Below are 17,951 nucleotides of genomic sequence, written 5' to 3' on the forward strand. Positions count from 1 at the left end.
CTTACAGGCTTCATGATCTATTGCACAGGATGTTTACTTATATTGAAGCAAATTTTGTTTTTGATTCTATTTATTGGGTTTAGTAAAAGAATCATAGATGTTATTTAATTAATATGCATTTCTTTACATGTATATCATCTGTTTGCTTTACTTTTCTATGCTCTGCAGATCACAGTACAGGATCATGGTCCTAGTCTTTTGGAGCAGGGGCCATGGGAAGGGTACTTTGTGGACTTCCTGCGGGACGCTCCAGAGATGACAGGAGATGAACCTGAAGAGACAGAGGTTGAGATACCAAAGATCTATGAGCCCATTCCTTCCTTCAAGGCCCTATCAGAGCGCCTGTCTCTGTTTCAACAACAGTATAATGAAACTGTTAGAGGAGCAGCCATGGATCTGGTCTTCTTTGAGGTTAGTGGAACAAAAATGCTAATGTTAACATGTTGCCAAAAGTGGACAGTGCTCCGAAATATGGCACAGCTGCTCCCCTGGCATCCCAAGTTAGAGTCCCGACTAGAGTCATTTACCGATCATGTTACCCTCATACCCTCATACCCTCACCCTCGTGGCTCAGTGGGTAGCTCTGTCGCCTCATAGCAAGAAGGTCCTCGGTTCGAGCCATGGCTGAACCATGAGTCCTTTCTGTGTGGAGTTTGCATGTTCTCCCTGTGTCAGTGTGACTTTCCCCCACACAGTCCAAAAACGTGTGTGTGTCCCAAGCCATGTAATGGGGAGGGTTGGGGAAAGACCTTGCAAACTACCTCGGAAAAAACTTTGCCAAGAAAATTCATGGACAGTCTCTCGCGTATGTTGATACTTCTGAAATGGTAATATAGATAGATGTACATTTTTAATTCATCTCGCATTGACCTCTATACACTCTCACAGGATGCCATGACCCATTTGATGAAAATCTCGCGGATAATCCGGACAGCTCGTGGTAATGCCCTATTGGTTGGAGTCGGCGGTTCTGGGAAACAGAGTCTCACCCGACTTTCATCCTTTATTGCTGGATACCAGAGCTTTCAAATCACAATGACAAGGTGAGAATATTATAATTCTTCTCAATTTTGATGGTTTGATTTCACAATGTTGTCTTTAGCGCTTTTCACAGTTTAAATAGTTAAATAGTGGGTCATTTGACCCTGGGTCATTTTAAACCCACTGTAAACTTTCTATCAAATGTGTGTAAATTTACTTTGGTGGATATTTATGTCCTTTTTAATTGTTTAGAGTCTACACAAAGTCAAATGTGAATATATTTTCTTTAACAAGATTTAACACAATTCCTCCCTTTACAGAACATACAATGTGAGTAATCTAATTGAGGACCTGAAAGCCCTGTACAGAATTGCAGGTTTGGAAGGGAAGGGCGTGACCTTCATCTTCACAGATAATGACATCAAGGATGAAGCTTTTCTGGAGTACATGAACAACGTTCTGGCGTCTGGAGAAGTCTCAAACCTGTTTGCTCGAGATGAGGTAGATGAGATCACCCAAAGTCTTATTCCCGTCATGAAGAAGGATCTCCCACGCTGCCCACCCACCATCGACAACCTCTACAACTACTTCCTGTCCAGGGTGCGCAGTAACCTCCATGTGGCTCTTTGCTTCTCACCAGTTGGTGAGAAACTGCGTTCCCGTGCACTAAAGTTCCCTGGCCTCATCTCAGGTTGCACTGTGGACTGGTTCCAGCGATGGCCACGGGATGCTTTAGTAGCCGTGGCTCAGCACTTCCTCTCTAACTATTCACTGCGTTGTTCAGACGAGGTGAAGAAGAGCGTGGTGGAAACAATGGGAATGTTCCAAGACATGGTGGCTGAGATCTGCACAGAGTACTTCCAGCGCTTCAGGCGTCAGACCTATGTGACGCCCAAATCCTATTTGGCATTTATTAAGGGATACCAGACGATTTACTCAGAAAAAATTGAACATGTGGGGGTGCTTGCAGAGCGAATGAACACAGGTTTGCAATTACATTTGTTTTTGATTCAGAATTTTAGATTTGTTGCTGTTCTTTACATTTGGATTAAACAAAAGTGAAATTGCTCTCAGCCTGGTATTTAGCATTACCATGATCAGTATTTAGTCTAGAGAGGTAAATGTATGATCATTTAAAAAAAAAAAAGTCACTTTACATCCATAGGATAAAAATGTATTTAAAAATAAATAAATGCATACAAAAAGTCAAATTTATGTTCAACAAAGGGTCAGTGAAAGAAACCTTCAGAAAAAAATTAAAACCCTGATTATAATGGAAAACATTTTTGGATGTTAAAATGTGTATATATATTTTCTTTTTCTTTTTAAAAAAAATCATGTTTTCAATTATTTTGGTGATAGTTGGTTTAACTGATCTAATCATTTCTCTAAGTAACCAAAAGTATATTACAAAAAAAAAATTCTCATAGAAGGCTGAATCAAACAGTCTGAAAATGAACCTAATTATGGAAAGAACGATCTGCTATGTAGCAGCAAAGCATCTGTTTATACTCTAAACTATTTAATCTCATCTGCAGGTCTCGAGCGCCTCATGGAGGCGGAGCAGTCTGTTAATGAGCTTCGTGGGGAGCTGAAAGAGAAGGAGAAGGTGTTGGAGGTGGCTAAACTGAAGGCAGGTGAAGTTCTGCGGGAGGTCACTGCCAAGGCACAAGCTGCCGAAAAGGTGAAGGCTCAGGTACAGAAGGTGAAAGATAAGGCCCAGGCGATTGTGGATGAGATAGAGCAGGAAAAAAAGGTGGCTGAGTCCAAACTTGAGGCGGCCAAACCAGCATTAGAGGCAGCTGAGGGTGCACTAAAGGTAGATGTCCGGAGCACACCAATTCACCAGTATAACATGATTGAATTAAATGCTTTGTGAACAGTATTTCATTTTTGCACTTAAAGACCTTACCTGAATTTAGTTAACTTAAAGCTTTATACCATTTGGGGTTTCTAGACCATAAAGCCTGCAGATATCGCGGCAGTTCGTAAACTGGGAAAGCCTCCACATCTGATCATGCGGATCATGGACTGTGTACTGCTGCTGTTCCAGCGACGGGTAGATTTGGTCACCCAGGACCCCGAAAGACTCTGTGTGACACCTTCATGGCCTGAAGCTCTTAAATTGATGAACAATTCTGCATTCCTCGGCACGCTGCTGAATTTTAACAAGGTCAGGCAACACATTGTAATACTGATTAATACTGTAATATCCTCATTTTAGGTCTTTATTAAAGTGATAGGTCTGGCTCTGAAATCTTATTGGATGAGCCATGTTATTGTAAAGTAACTGATGCACACACCTTTGACTACACATCACTTGATTTCGATCTTAACTCTCTAAAACCTACTGTATTATTCGATATGCAAATTTGTACAACCTCTAAATTATCAACATGATAAAAACTTTGTTAAAAACATGATGTGCCTTTTGTTTTCTTTTTGATTTTTCTAAAGTAAACGTAAGAGGAGGGTTAATATTATATTCAGGATGGACATGATTTTAAAAGAACACTAATTGTGAAATCTTCCACAACAATTTTAATCATGTAACACTAATAGTAAATCTCTACATCTCTCCAATATATTAATGCCATCTATATGAAATTCCCATCAATGTTTTGTGTTCTGCCATTTGAACTCTTCATAGCTGTTCAAGTGGAAACCCCCATATACATACATACATATATTCCCTGCATATGATTAATATAGACTTTCTGCCATTCATTCTATCACTGATGGAGTGCCCTTTGGGATGTGGGTCGTTGGTTGCTGGAACATGCATCTGCTCAGGCTATGTAAACAGGAATATAGTGTCCCAGTAATGATCCAAGTTTAGAGCAGCCTGAGGCCAATATAATTAAAATAGTTAGCATAGTCACAGTGGAATCAACACTAGGACAGAAATAAAGCAAAGATTAAACATATGAATTTCTATCTGACCTTATTTGACCCTTCCTTTTGGGTCAAAGTGATTAGATGCATTAAAGTCATTAATGGATCATGGTTACTAATGAAATTCTGAGTTTTGTATATAATATATATATATATATATATATATATAAATAATTTATTTGTATATGTTTTCACAGTGCAACAGCATCACATTTTCTTTGACATTTTTATTATTCTTTAAAGGACACTATTACAGAGGAGATGGTCGAACTACTTACTCCATATCTGGCAATGGAAGACTATAACCTAGAAACAGCTAAGAGGACCTGTGGTAGTGTAGCAGGGCTCTGTTCCTGGACTCAAGCAATGGTGGAGTTCTTTGGCATAAATAAGGAAGTTCTGCCCCTAAAGGTGACACAATATTCCACAGACTCATTCATCATTGGGTATATAGTAAAGAATTATACCACTGTACAAAAGTTTGGGGTCAGTAGTTTTTAAAAAAAAATGTATGTTACAATTAATTAAATGTTGTAAATAGGTCTCTTATGCTAACCAAGTCTGTATATAATAAAATAACTTTTTTTTAAATTACTATTTTAATATATTTATAAATGTAATTTATCCCTGATGCAAAGCTGAATTTTTTATCATCATTTTAGTAACAATGTGTTCAGTGTCAGATATTCCTTCAGAAATTCCTTTTTTTTCTTAAATGGAACAGAAAAGAAGATTTTAAGCAGAATATCTTACATATGTTTCTAGCTTTTAGAACAGAATTAATGTATTCATTTCCTGTATATGTGTGGATCGCAGGCCAACTTAAAGCTTCAAGAGGCTCGTTTGACTGTGGCACAGGATGAACTATCAAATGCTCAGGAACAACTGGACTCGAAGCAGAGAGAGCTGGATGAGGCTCAGGTGTGATATATATTTTTAAGGCTGGAAAACAATTACTGTTTTTTTTTTTTTAAGTAAATTATCTTCATGACTCGATTACATTAACAGTTCTCAAATGTGCATTCATCTGCAGATACGGGCAAAACACCACTTTAAATTCTCTGAAAAATTAATGAAATATTTTAGTATTTCATAAGTATTTATATTTAATATATAGTTAACACCAATGTTTGTATTTGCATTCAGAATTTTCAAAAATTTCTTCAACTGAAGTTCAAGTTTCTATGAATTTCCAGAGGTTTAATATCTCGGATGTTTATGCACATTTTTACACAGGCAATGTATGACGCCGCCATGAAGGAGAAGCAAGACCTGCTGGATGATGCTGAGGCATGCAAGAAGAAAATGTCCAATGCCGTGGCTCTTATAGATGGTCTTGGTGGAGAAAAGGTTTGTGGAGAAAAATTCCATGATTCCCAAATTCCAACATTTGCACCTTTAATTAGACTTCACTGTATAAATTAAAATTAGATTAATCCTATGCAGTGATTATTTTACATTTGATTACTTTTTTACATTTCTGTGCATGAATAATCTACCTGAAAAGCACTGTTTATTTAATCTGTATCTTTGTTCTATGGTACTTATTTGTGCTATTGCTTGTTATTTGATTATTTGTTCTTATTTTATTACTTGCTGTTAATTTGTCTTTAATCATGTTTTAAATTTAAATAGTTTGGCTTGTAGTTTTAGCTGTGGTATCAAAATTGAAATAGAGAATTGTGAACTTTCATTGGTATCTACATTTTTGGTGTCATAACTTTCATGGCCGTAAAAAAAAAAATTGTATGGCCATTACATTTTCTTAAGGCACCGGCCACAGGTGTGGCAAAAAGTTCGTTTTAGGCCCTGGCTACACTACAGATGTTTGACTATGAGCCATGAAATGACACTCTTTAAAAATATCCTAACAGTAGAACTGTGTATGTGCACGTTTTATGTTTGTCTTAGGTTCGCTGGACAGAGAGCAGTGCTCAGTTCGAGAAGCAAATCAAAGATTTGGTGGGGGATGTGTTACTAGCCACTGGATTTCTGTCCTACTCTGGGCCTTTCAACCAGGAGTATCGCAGCCTTCTCATGCAACAGTGGAAGAAAGAGATGAATATCCGCCACATCCCTTACAGTGAGGTAGGTAGTCTTTTGTGTGTAAGAGTTCGACAACAACGAAAATATGTTATTCCTTCAAGCTTTTTTGTTTGAGATATATACAGTATATATATATATATATATATATATATATATATATATATATATATATATATATATATATATATATTAGGGGTGTAACGGTTCACAAAATTCACGGTTCGGTTCGATACGATACACTTGTGTCACGGTTCGGTTCGGTACGGTTCGGTACGTTTCCGATACAGCAAAAAGAAAGAAATGCCAGAGAAATTTCCTTGATTTAATTTTTTTAATTATATTTTTATTAAAACTAACATCATAAAGTATGATATTTTTTAACTTTGAGCAATGTTGGAGCTGTACTTGACTTTTCTTAGGAGCATTTAAAACAAAACAGCTCCTTGGACAAAATTAAATGTAATATTGTAGTAGGTTTATTTTAGTTCAGATTAACATTTGAGGGCAGCAATTGTATTCATAATGTCAAAATAAAACCGACGTGACGTTACTTGAAAGCATTATAGCCTACTATTCCATTATAGCCAAACTTCCATGGTTACAGTTAGTAGTGTTACTAAAGTAAATACATGGTGAATATTGCTGATCTGTGGACACTGGATAGTTCATTCATGGCACAATGTTTCTTCCTGGTTTCCACGTCAGCGCAGTTTGATCCGTTAATAACGGAGAAATGCGAATGTTTCTCACTAGATCTCGCAGCGATGTTATTACTTCAGTGGCAAAGTCAAATGCTTTCTTTACTGGATGTCTCAGCGCTGTGTAGTAACAGTGCTGCTTGAATAAGATCGGCTCGCGCTGCATTGGTCCAGACTGATAAACGGTCCGTCAACCACACAATAAACGAGTAGCTCAGTTTCGTTCCGCTTACATTACATTTGCCATTTGATGTTGAGCAATGTTGTGGTCACGCCAGCGTCTCTCACATTATGAGCGCGCTTGCCACGCGCGACGCGCCTACATTTGAAATAACGAAATTTTGGTCGGCAGGAAAAATGGTCCAACGAACCGTTCGGTTCAAAAATGCGTACCGAAAACCGAACCGAAAGCCTCGTACCGAACGGTTCAATACGAATACGTGTATCGTTACACCCCTAATATATATATTTTACAGTTTATCAATCTTATAAAATTGTTTTCCTACACAGAACCTGAATTTGATCAATATGCTGGTGGATAATGCAACTATAGGAGAGTGGAACCTGCAGGGGCTCCCCAATGATGACCTGTCCATTCAAAACGGCATCATCGTAACAAAGGCTTCTCGTTATCCTCTGCTCATTGACCCACAGGGTCAAGGCAAGATCTGGATCAAGAACCGTGAAAACAATAATGACCTACAGGTACTGATGTGATACCAGTTTTAATCTTAATTCTGTAATATGTATTTTTTTGTTGCATTATCGTATTATCTTCACTATAAGTATTATGTAATTATGTAAATTAATGTAGTTAAATCATTAAATGTAGCTACTTTGAACAAAAGTGTTGGATTTGGGCTTTACCTGTCAATTGAGCAAAGATACATCAGCTTTTCTTTTTCTTTTCTTTTTTTGCCACCAGGTTACATCTCTAAACCACAAATATTTCCGAACTCATCTTGAAGACTGCCTGTCCCAGGGTAAACCTTTGCTCTTAGAGGATGTTGGGGAAGAGCTTGATCCAGTGCTGGATAACATTCTGGAGAAGAACTTCATTAAGTCTGGAAAAACTTCTAAAGTAAGTTGTGACTTTTAAGAATATTTTTTTTCTTTTTAACATTTAACTTCTCAAACTTCTTAGGGATTTAGTAGACCAAGCTAAGAACTTTTCTCTTGTGTTAGGTTAAAGTCGGGGACAAAGAAGTGGATGTAATGAAGACATTTACTTTGTACATTACAACGAAACTAGCCAACCCCGCATACAGTCCAGAGATCAACGCTAAAACAGCAGTGGTGGATTTTACTGTCACTATGAAGGGTTTGGAAGACCAATTACTCGGCAGAGTCATTCTCATAGAGAAAAAGGCAAGTAGAGAGTGTGTTATTTTAGTATCATTAATATATATACCCTTATAGTTTTTATTAATATTTTGAATATATATATATTTTTTTTTCAATCCAGTCTTAGTAATTTTAGTACTTTTTTTTTCATTTAACGCTATTTTTTCAATTAACGAAAATATTTTTGTAGTTTTAGTTAACAATAATAACCTTTTTCTGAGACTTTTTAAATGTTGTATTCTGTACAAAATATAATGTAGCTTTCAGATCAAATGTCAATTTAATAATTAACTTTCCAATTAAGGAAATGGAGGCCGAACGTGTAAAGCTCTTGGAGGAAGTGACATCAAACAAGAGGAAGATGCAGGAGTTGGAGAGCAATCTTCTGTACAAGTTAACCAGCATTCAGGGCTCTCTAGTAGAGGATGAGTCTCTTATCGAGGTGCTCAAAGTCACCAAGATTATAGCACAAGAGGTATTTTCTTCATTTATAGTTGTGTGATTTTATGCTGACTCATAAAACTGACAATGATGCTTACTCAACCGTATTGTTTTCCTCTGAAATTAAATTGTGTTTTGATAGCTGAAATCGTTTGCCATCCCCTAGGTGAGTCAAAAGCTTACAGTTGCTGCAGAGACAGAAATTAACATCAACCTCACTCGAGAGGAGTACCGTCCAGTGGCCACCAGGGGGAGTATCCTCTATTTCCTGATTGTGGAGATGAGCCTGGTCAACATGATGTACCAAACCTCACTTCGTCAGTTCTTGGGCATCTTTGACATGTCGATGGACAAGTCGCCAAAGTCCCCGATTACAGCTAAAAGACTAGACAACATCATGGAGTACCTCACTTTCGAAGTGTTTCGCTACACTGCTCGAGGACTCTATGAAGATCACAAATTTATTTTTACCCTGCTTCTGACTTTAAAAATAGATCTACAAGCTAAAAACATTTCCCACAGCGATTTTCAGACCTTCATCAAAGGTTTGAACCATATTGTTTTGAAAATAACATGCTGTCCACCTTTAGTTTTAGTCTAATTTTAAGAGTAGTTACACTCAATAAGATTAAAGCAGACCTATGTCTTGAAATCTCCCACAATTCCATGTAGTAAAGCACTTTGGAATCCTTTTATGAACTTATTTGAGCAGAGTAATTCATGTTCTTCAATCTTTACCCTCTTTCAGGTGGAGCATCTCTGGACCTAAACTCTGTTGAGCCCAAGCCAAGGCGCTGGATCCTGGACACAACGTGGCTAAACCTTGTGCAACTTTCCACCCTGCCCCAATTCACTGCTCTCCTAACCCAGGTGGCCCGCAATGACCGTGCCTGGAAGAGCTGGTTTGACGAAGCCACTCCAGAGGAGACTCCTCTTCCTGATGGTTATGAGAGTCAACTGGATGCATTCCGCAAACTGCTGCTGATACGAAGCTGGTGTCCTGACCGTACCATTGCACAGGTGCAGGAAAACCTATTTTCTGGCATAAAATACTTTCTCCTGTCTTAGTTTAATATGCAGAGCAGCGTTATTTTAGTATCATTACTATGAATTCTTAGTATTTATGAATGTTTTTTGAAATATTAGTGTTTTATTTTTATATTTCACATTTTCATTTCAGTTTTAGTCATTTTTATTTGTTTTTCTTGTTAAGTACCTGGTGGTTCAATAATTTGTTACACAGAACTTTATTATACTAAATATTAGTCAAAAAGGATTCACACCTTCACAAAATCCACACATTTAACACCCTATACAAAATTCACACCTCATTCAAATTTCTTTACCTCTACAAAATCCATAGCCATACCATAAATCTACACATCTACACTGGTCAGACTGTTCAGCTCTGTTTCAGACTGATACCTCCGGTGCAGGTGTGAGAACGATACCTCACGTGCATCCTTAACACGTGCCTTTTTCAGTCGCGGAAAATACTTTTCAATACTTATCTGGATTTAAGCAGCAAACATTCAGTGTAAGAGTAAACAAATGACATAACATTATTTATAATAAGTTTATTTAATTCACAGCTGCTACATATAGTTTTGTCCTCGACAACCCAACTGCATTTTACCGCAAACTTTCTAAAGAAGGCGTAATCGCTTGTTCGCTAAGGGTCGGGTGGGGACTCCAACACGAACACACTGACAACATTGTATTCAGAATATAAAATATATTTTATAGCACTTTTTAATGTGGGATTGTGTAAAGGTGTTCTCGAGATACCAACCTTTCGTGAACTTGTGAATTTCACCAGCCGTCTTCTCTGCACCAAATAGGCCAAGCTTCCACGCTTCCGGGGATTATCTCGTTTTCATGGAGACAGACACGGAGGGGAGGGCCTGTGTGTGTGTGTGTGTGTGTGTGTGTGTGTGTGTGTGTGTGTGTGTGTGTGTGTGTGTGTGTGTGTGTGTGTGTGTGTGTGTGTGTGTGTGTGTGTGTGTGTGTGTGTGTGTGTGTGTGTGTGTGTGTGACAAAGACGGAGGGAGAGCAGGGAAAGGAAATGCAGCTGAACGAATATGCTGTGTTTTAAATAGCGTAAAAAAAAAAAACGAATGACAAAACGCAATATGTGGCGGCCGGTGTTGATTCCACGAATTAGTCTATGTGAGGGAAACACTGACTTTTGTTTCGCATAAAGAGACACTGACAATTGTAGATTCAACCACTTTGCTCCTAAAATTAGCTAAGGGTTATACTCATGCTGTAGATTTCCCAGTACACCTGTTTACCCTCCGTCACTCACTGGGTTATATGTGAGATACTATTTTAACAACAGCACTCGCATGTTGTACTGTAGTGTAATAACAATTTGACAAATATTTCATTTTACATTTAAATACAAGATTAAGAAATTGAATCTTAGTGCAGTACGATTCTTCATTTGCAAACACTGTCCAACTATTGGCAGTCTTAATATCACCTTTTAATATGTGATTTAGCCACCAAATTAAAATTTATATATATATATACAATTAATTTACCAAATTAATTTATATATATATATAGCATTACAGCTGCTGAGCAAATTCAAAGCAGTGACAAGAAATCACTGACCTCTGACTGTGTGTGGATGTATGTTATTGACAACACTATATATATTTCTATAACATTATTTAGGGAGATTATGTTAGGATGTCTAAATTATAATTTCTATAAACTTCCATTTGAGCTAATTGATAATTGAACAGATTCTCTGAAGTATTTAAAATCGCCATTTTTGTCATATTTTGTTGAATTTGAATATAAGCTAATTTTATCATTTGCTCCTTGTTGTTCGGTGTTAGGCACGTAAATACATAGCTGAATCAATGGGTGTGAAGTATGCAGAAGGAGTGATTCTGGATATGGAGGCCATGTGTTCAGAAGCTGAGAAGAGGGTACCTCTAGTATGCTTCCTCTCTATGGGTTCTGATCCCACGGAGAACATAGAGAGACTTGCCAAGTCGAAGGTATGAATAATTATTATTAATTATTACTTGCTTTTCTATAATACTTGATTCTTATTGGTCAGTTGAGGCAGTCTGAAATCAAATATTTGTATATTTGACTGTTGCCCCAGTCAAACAATTTCTACAGACTGTTACCACCTTCGTATCACCCCACATTTAAACTATAATATAGCTTGATGTGAAGCTTTGATGACTTCTAAGTTCCGAACATTTCTTAACAGTTTTCTTGATATTTTGCAGGGTGTTCCTTGCCGACCAATCTCCATGGGACAGGGACAGGAAGTGCATGCAAGAAGGCTTCTGGCCCAGAGCATGTCTGATGGGGGCTGGTTACTTCTGCAGAACTGCCATCTTGGGCTGGAATTCCTGGATGAAGGTCTAGAGACAGTCACCACAGCAGAAAACATCCAAGACAGCTTCAGGTTTTGGGTGACTACAGAGGCGCACCCCAAGTTCCCCATTAACTTCTTACAGTCTGCGATTAAATTCACCAATGAGCCCCCGCAAGGTAGAGAAGGGGAAAATTCTGTTTTTGTTCATTCTATTATTACTAGAAGTTATTTTTATATTTTGCTGTTGTTACTTCCTTTTTTACTAGATTTATTATTATCGTTATAAAAATAGTTTTGTGAATTTTCAAAGTCAACTTCATTTAAAACAAAGAAATAAAACGGGAAATAAAATGCTAAGCATACAGATGACAGATGATGTGCGGTTAACGATCTGTCATGATGCAGGGGTGAAGGCCGGACTCAAGCGGACATACAGTAGTGTGACTCAAGAACAGCTGGACATCACCAACATGCCCCAGTGGAGACCTCTATTCTATGCTGTGGCCTTCCTCCACACCACTGTCCAGGTCAGGACAGCTGTTAGTTAAACCATGTCGCTCTCTGCCCGCAGGTCCTGAGTCCTGACATGCTTTAAAGTTCTTTAGTTCATAGACATTTTTACTATTGCATTAGAGCTAAAATGCAGGCCAAATGTCAGTTATTTATTAAATATTAGTACACAAATGACCAAAAGCATTTGTAATTAAAATAGAAACATTTGTCAGATGCAAAAGGATTGTTTTTTATTACTCTATATGCAGTCTTTCCCAAATTTGTTTGTCAGCCAAACTTCTTCAGGGCTTGACATTAACTTTTTGAGGCACTTGTCCTTCGGACAAGTAAATTTATGTTTCACTTGTCCATGCACAAAAGTCACTTGTCCGGGTAAAGATTTATAATTTTATCTAGGGCTGCACGATTTGGGGACAATGTCATATTCCTATTATTGAGATCAATATTGCGGTTGTGATATGCGATTGCGATATAATAAACAAATGGTTTCATGAGTCAACTTGTTTGGTTCTAAACCAAATGCACACACAGATTAGTGATAATTCTGAAATTAGCAATAACAACTAAATGATTGATAACACCTATAATGATCAATAAGCCATTGATGTTTGGATAAAAATGAACTGTCTAACAGGTAGGACATATACAGAAATTGAATAAAGTTATCAAACAGTCTGCGCAGCATAAATTATAAATTATATATAGACTACTCCTTATTAAAGCTACACAAGTTCTTTAGTCAAGAGCAGTGAGTAATTTTCTCTGTTCCCTTTGTTCTTTCATTAACTTTACTGACAGAACACTTTATTGGTAGCTGGCCCTTTAAGAGCAGCCGCTGTGGACAGAGACGCGGATCTCACACGCGCCTCATTCTCTCACGAGTCACAACTCTTTATGTCCATCATAAGACTGCTCTTGTGTTATGAAGATACTCGACAAATGACATTTTGGCTTAATTGTGTGTGTTGATGTTCGTTCAAGCGCGAAAGAGAACTGTATTCTGGCGCGCGGTCTGTGCATGCGCATCATACTGGTGCGCGTCTTTCTGCGAGTCACATTCAGGACATTCACAGGCCATTCACATTCAGGACATGTCTTCGTTTCAAATCTGTAAAATTAAATCTGTAAAATAGACGTAACGAGTGGCACATAACGTGAAGTAACATGGCATTTTATTTTGTTTGAAATTTAACTTGTCCGGTCGGACAACTAATTTTCTCTTCTACTTGTCCTACAAAAAATCCACTTGTCCCGGACAAGCGGACAAGCCTTAATGTCGAGCCCTGCTTCTTAGATGTGAAATATTTACTTGAAATACCCCTTGAGCTTTTAAGTTAGTATTTAAAAAATGTAAAGACACAGTCATGTTCATAGTTCTCTGATGTTGGTTACTGGTCACATGACATGCAATTGAACAGATACAAATGTAATCTTTTTTTTAAGTGTTTGCATTGACTTTGTAGGTAGACTTTAAAGCGGACTCAAACCTCTTTTTAGTTGTGATAATTACCCAGTCAATATTACATTCACACTAGTGTTTTAGTGAAAATACTGTACGCTAATGAACACAGTGGCGTGCCTCGCTCTGAAACGTGCATCGCAATGGACTATATATGCTTATTTAAATCTCAGCCACATTTCATTATTTATTAGCTTTTCATTAACTTACAAACTCCCTGCAGTTGCCTCACTAACATGTATGATTTCAGTTCATAGCCATTTTGTTGTTGTGCTCACTGTCATATTCTCACTAAAGGAGAGACGCAAATTTGGTCCACTTGGCTGGAATATTCCCTATGAGTTCAACCAGGCTGATTTCACATCCAGTGTCCAGTTTGTGCAGAACCACCTGGATGATATGGACATCAAGAGAGGAGTGAACTGGAATTGCCTGCGGTACATGCTGGGAGAGGTACAATATTAGCATCCCACTGTGTTTTTGTACCTCTTTTATTTGACACATCCAAACTTTTGCCAACATATTTTTTACTATCCGCTCTGTAGGTGCAGTATGGTGGGCGTGTCACGGATGATATGGACAAACGCCTGCTCAATACGTTCGCTCGTATATGGTTTAGTGAGACCATGTTCGGGGACAAGTTCTGCTTCTATAAGGGATATACTATACCACAGGCCAGGATGCTACACGATTACCATGCGCATATTGATACTCTGCCATTGGGTGATACACCTGAGGTGATACAGATAGATTTTTATTATTTTTCTTTGGGGTTTGATGGGACAGCTTGGTTGTCACATATTCTATAACCTATTGTAATCTAATGTTGTTGTCCTGCACTTGTTTCTGTGACCTGAGCCTTGTCTTAAGCATTTCAATGCCTTGTTTACCAGTGTAAGATGATCAAATGAAAAATAAACTACTTGAACTTGAACTATTGATTCTAACTCTAATAGGTATTTGGCCTCCACGCAAATGCTGACATCACTTATCAGACCAACATGGCTAATGAAACCCTGAGTACCATCCTCAACATCCAGCCCAAAGACAGCAGCAGCGGGGAAGGCGAGACCAGGGAGGAGTCTGTCCAGAAAATGGCCAATGAGATGTTAGAAAAACTTCCTGCTAACTATGTGCCACATGAGGTGAAGATTAAGTTATTGGGCCACCTTTTTATTAGGGTGTTCTCACACTAGGTGATTTGAACTGTGCCCGAGCACATTTGACCCCCAAAGTCCAGTTTGTTTGACTAGTCCCTATTGTTCAGGCATGGTTCGGTTGGAGTGCGGTACGCATGTAGTGTGACCTATAGAGCACAATATGTTAGCTAACTATATGATAACGACTACTATATGTATACTATATGTACTACTATACTCATCATTTCACTGTATTAATCATCACATTCACAAACATCTTCTATTACTACTTGGATAGTATACTTTTTAATTAATTCAAGCATATTTATGTATCTAACCAGTCTGGTTCTCACCTTATTGAGGAACAGGATTTGTAGTTTGCAAGTAACTAGGCCGGAATACACTACACAACTTTTGCTCAAATTTTTGCCCCGCTTTGCAGTCTGGACGAGTTGACAATAGCAGATTTTGGGCAATCGGAGTTGACAGATTTCACAGAAAGTCTTGTAGTGTATGATGGGAAAAGACTCCCATTTTTTAGCTTCAGACTATGATTCCATTCAGTTGGAGGATATCAATCCCTGCTTGATACTATGAGCCGATTGTGTTGTGTATGACGCATTACTACTTAAACTGAAGCTGTCCTCTATCTGCCAGTATTGCAATAAAATACAATACAAATACAATAACAATGCAAAATAAATGAACAGAAAACACTTAACAAATTAGCCTCAATATTTGACTCATCAGCATAGATAAAACAACTGACTACGCCACTCACTTCTAACTCCTGTTGTAATCTGTAGAGTCCATACTGACCGCATCTACTAACCCAGTACCGCATCCAAATGTGCTTGGCTCTTTTTTTCTTTTGTAACGCAGCACGAAGTTGCTACAACAACTACTGCAGTCATATCCTGCACATCCATGATTGTTTTATCTTTTTGCAGGTGAGGAGTTGTCTTCAAAAAATGGGTGCCTTCCAGCCCATGACTATATTCCTTCGTCAAGAGCTTGACAGAATGCAACGCGTCATTGGTCGTGTGCGCAGTACCCTCACCGACCTTAAACTTGCCATTGATGGTGAGCTTCAGAAACTTTCACCCACAGTACAGAAAACACATTCATATTTTATTATTAAGATAAACATCAACAATATCATCAACAAAAAGACTCTTATTTTGCTTTTGTATTGTAATACAATGATTTTGTAATCCCAAAGGGACTATAATAATGTCAGAGGATCTCCGCGACGCTCTGGATAGCATGTATGATGCTCGTGTTCCAAATACATGGCAAAAGATCTCTTGGGATGCTGCGTCTCTTGGTTTCTGGTTCACTGAACTCCTTGAGAGGAACCAGCAGTTTCACACTTGGACATTTAATGGTCGACCTCATCAGTTTTGGCTCACAGGGTTTTTCAATCCACAGGTGGGGCAAAAGATTTGAGGACCTAATCTTGTTTTGTTTGACTCTTTTCATGCAAATGATCAGGTTTCTCCAGTAACATACTTATTTAGTGACTGTTCTTCATTAAAGGGGTTCTTAACAGCAATGCGTCAAGAGACCACTCGAGTAAATCTGTCTAAAGGCTGGGCCCTAGACACAGTCATCCTACTCAACGACGTCACTCGTATGATGAAGGAAGATGTTACAGGCCCCCCTCCAGGAGACGTGGGCGGCGTCTACATCTACGGTCTCTTTCTTGATGGTGCTGGATGGGACAGACGAAATGCTAAACTGACAGAATCATCACCAAAGGTATTCAGGGGAAGGATTTATTATAAGACAATACATGGCCAAAAGTATGTGGATAACAGGTTTAGCTGTTTCAAATACAAACATTGCACAGACCCATATAGTCTTCTCAGTCAGACAGAGTTCCTGTGAGCCCTTTTCTGTTTCAGCATGAAAATGCTCCTGTGCACCAAGCGAGTTTCATATAGAAATGGTTTTCTGAGCCTGGCGTGCACATGTTTTTGACCATGTAGTTTAGCTGTCAATGAAATGGCTTAATTGTAAAAGACCACAACAGTGACCGCCCATTTTCTCAGCAGTCTTAATTTCTGTAGAATTGTTATCATTGGATATATGGGATATATGTATAACGTCTTTTATGAACTGGATAGCCCATGAAGCACTGCAAATGATGTAATCTTTAATCACACAATACATTATAAAATGCATATATATATTTGAAGTTAATAGCAAAATAGATACAATTAATTTGACTATTCTACCCATAAAAAAACAAAACATTTCTACAAATGAATATACCATCGCAGTATTATGATCTTGCGAACCCAAACTCAACTAATCTGTCATGTATGACTGTCTTCATTTGCAAAGCCATGATATACAGTGTGTATGTGTATAATCTTGTTTGATAGGTTCTCTTCACACCGTTGCCAGTTGCGCATGTGTATGCTGTGAGCAGCACCACAGAAACCAAGAAGCCGCCCATGAATCTGTACTCCTGCCCAGTGTACAAGAAACCAAGACGAACTGATCTGACATACATCTTTACCCTGTTGCTCCGGAGCAGCCAGAACCCGGACCATTGGACACTGAGGGGAGTCGCTTTGCTTTGTGACTGTAAATAAATCCATAAAGCTAAAGTCCTAAAGTACAAAGCTATTTTGACACATGAAGTTAGTTAGAAAAAAAAATTGGAAATTAATAAATAAAACCAGAATATTGATTCGTGGAGTTTGTTAGAATTTATGCAAAATTTATTATTATTAATAATATTACTATTCTTGTCATTGATTTTAAAGTTAAATTTTATATATGGCAATTATTTTGGCATTTTGTACGGCTCGCACATGAATTTCTTATTGAGATGGCAAGCATTTTACTGTGAATTTTATTTTTTATTGTTTGAAAGCAGCAATAAAAAAGTACGCAATTCTTTTGCACAAAAATGCAATAGAATGTATCTCTGTTTTTCTTAAACTATTCAGAAATGCCCCTTATAGTGGTCTACTACATGGGATCTTTACTTTTGCAGTGCATTGATGTAGATGGATTATAGCAGTGTCCGAACTATGCGTATATATGACTTAAAACAATGTATTGAAGAAACATAA

The 17,951-nt window shown here is 37.9% G+C and overlaps 1 protein-coding gene across 1 annotated transcript in view; it reads left to right on the forward strand.

Annotated features, from left to right (window-relative positions):
* The window catches only part of LOC143752161 (dynein axonemal heavy chain 5-like), a 57,536-nt gene extending 39,745 nt beyond the window's left edge, over positions 1–17,791 (forward strand). Inside the window, exons 56-80 of the mRNA XM_077245199.1 lie at positions 169–411; positions 889–1,043; positions 1,302–1,966; positions 2,520–2,800; positions 2,939–3,154; positions 4,120–4,287; positions 4,693–4,797; positions 5,113–5,226; positions 5,788–5,964; positions 7,131–7,325; positions 7,546–7,701; positions 7,806–7,988; positions 8,269–8,439; positions 8,572–8,950; positions 9,154–9,425; positions 11,255–11,419; positions 11,660–11,927; positions 12,157–12,278; positions 14,021–14,176; positions 14,269–14,460; positions 14,680–14,868; positions 15,813–15,945; positions 16,085–16,293; positions 16,402–16,623; positions 17,253–17,791. Of these exons, the coding sequence (XP_077101314.1) occupies positions 169–411; positions 889–1,043; positions 1,302–1,966; positions 2,520–2,800; positions 2,939–3,154; positions 4,120–4,287; positions 4,693–4,797; positions 5,113–5,226; positions 5,788–5,964; positions 7,131–7,325; positions 7,546–7,701; positions 7,806–7,988; positions 8,269–8,439; positions 8,572–8,950; positions 9,154–9,425; positions 11,255–11,419; positions 11,660–11,927; positions 12,157–12,278; positions 14,021–14,176; positions 14,269–14,460; positions 14,680–14,868; positions 15,813–15,945; positions 16,085–16,293; positions 16,402–16,623; positions 17,253–17,465 (5,349 nt within the window). The 3' untranslated portion in view covers positions 17,466–17,791. The remainder of the gene's footprint in view (positions 1–168; positions 412–888; positions 1,044–1,301; positions 1,967–2,519; positions 2,801–2,938; positions 3,155–4,119; positions 4,288–4,692; positions 4,798–5,112; positions 5,227–5,787; positions 5,965–7,130; positions 7,326–7,545; positions 7,702–7,805; positions 7,989–8,268; positions 8,440–8,571; positions 8,951–9,153; positions 9,426–11,254; positions 11,420–11,659; positions 11,928–12,156; positions 12,279–14,020; positions 14,177–14,268; positions 14,461–14,679; positions 14,869–15,812; positions 15,946–16,084; positions 16,294–16,401; positions 16,624–17,252) is intronic.
* Positions 17,792–17,951: the final 160 nt, after the last annotated feature.

Source organism: Siphateles boraxobius, unplaced genomic scaffold (assembly GCF_051911475.1).
Source record: "Siphateles boraxobius isolate OS27281-9 unplaced genomic scaffold, OSU_SipBor_1 26, whole genome shotgun sequence".
NCBI lineage: Eukaryota > Metazoa > Chordata > Actinopteri > Cypriniformes > Leuciscidae > Siphateles > Siphateles boraxobius.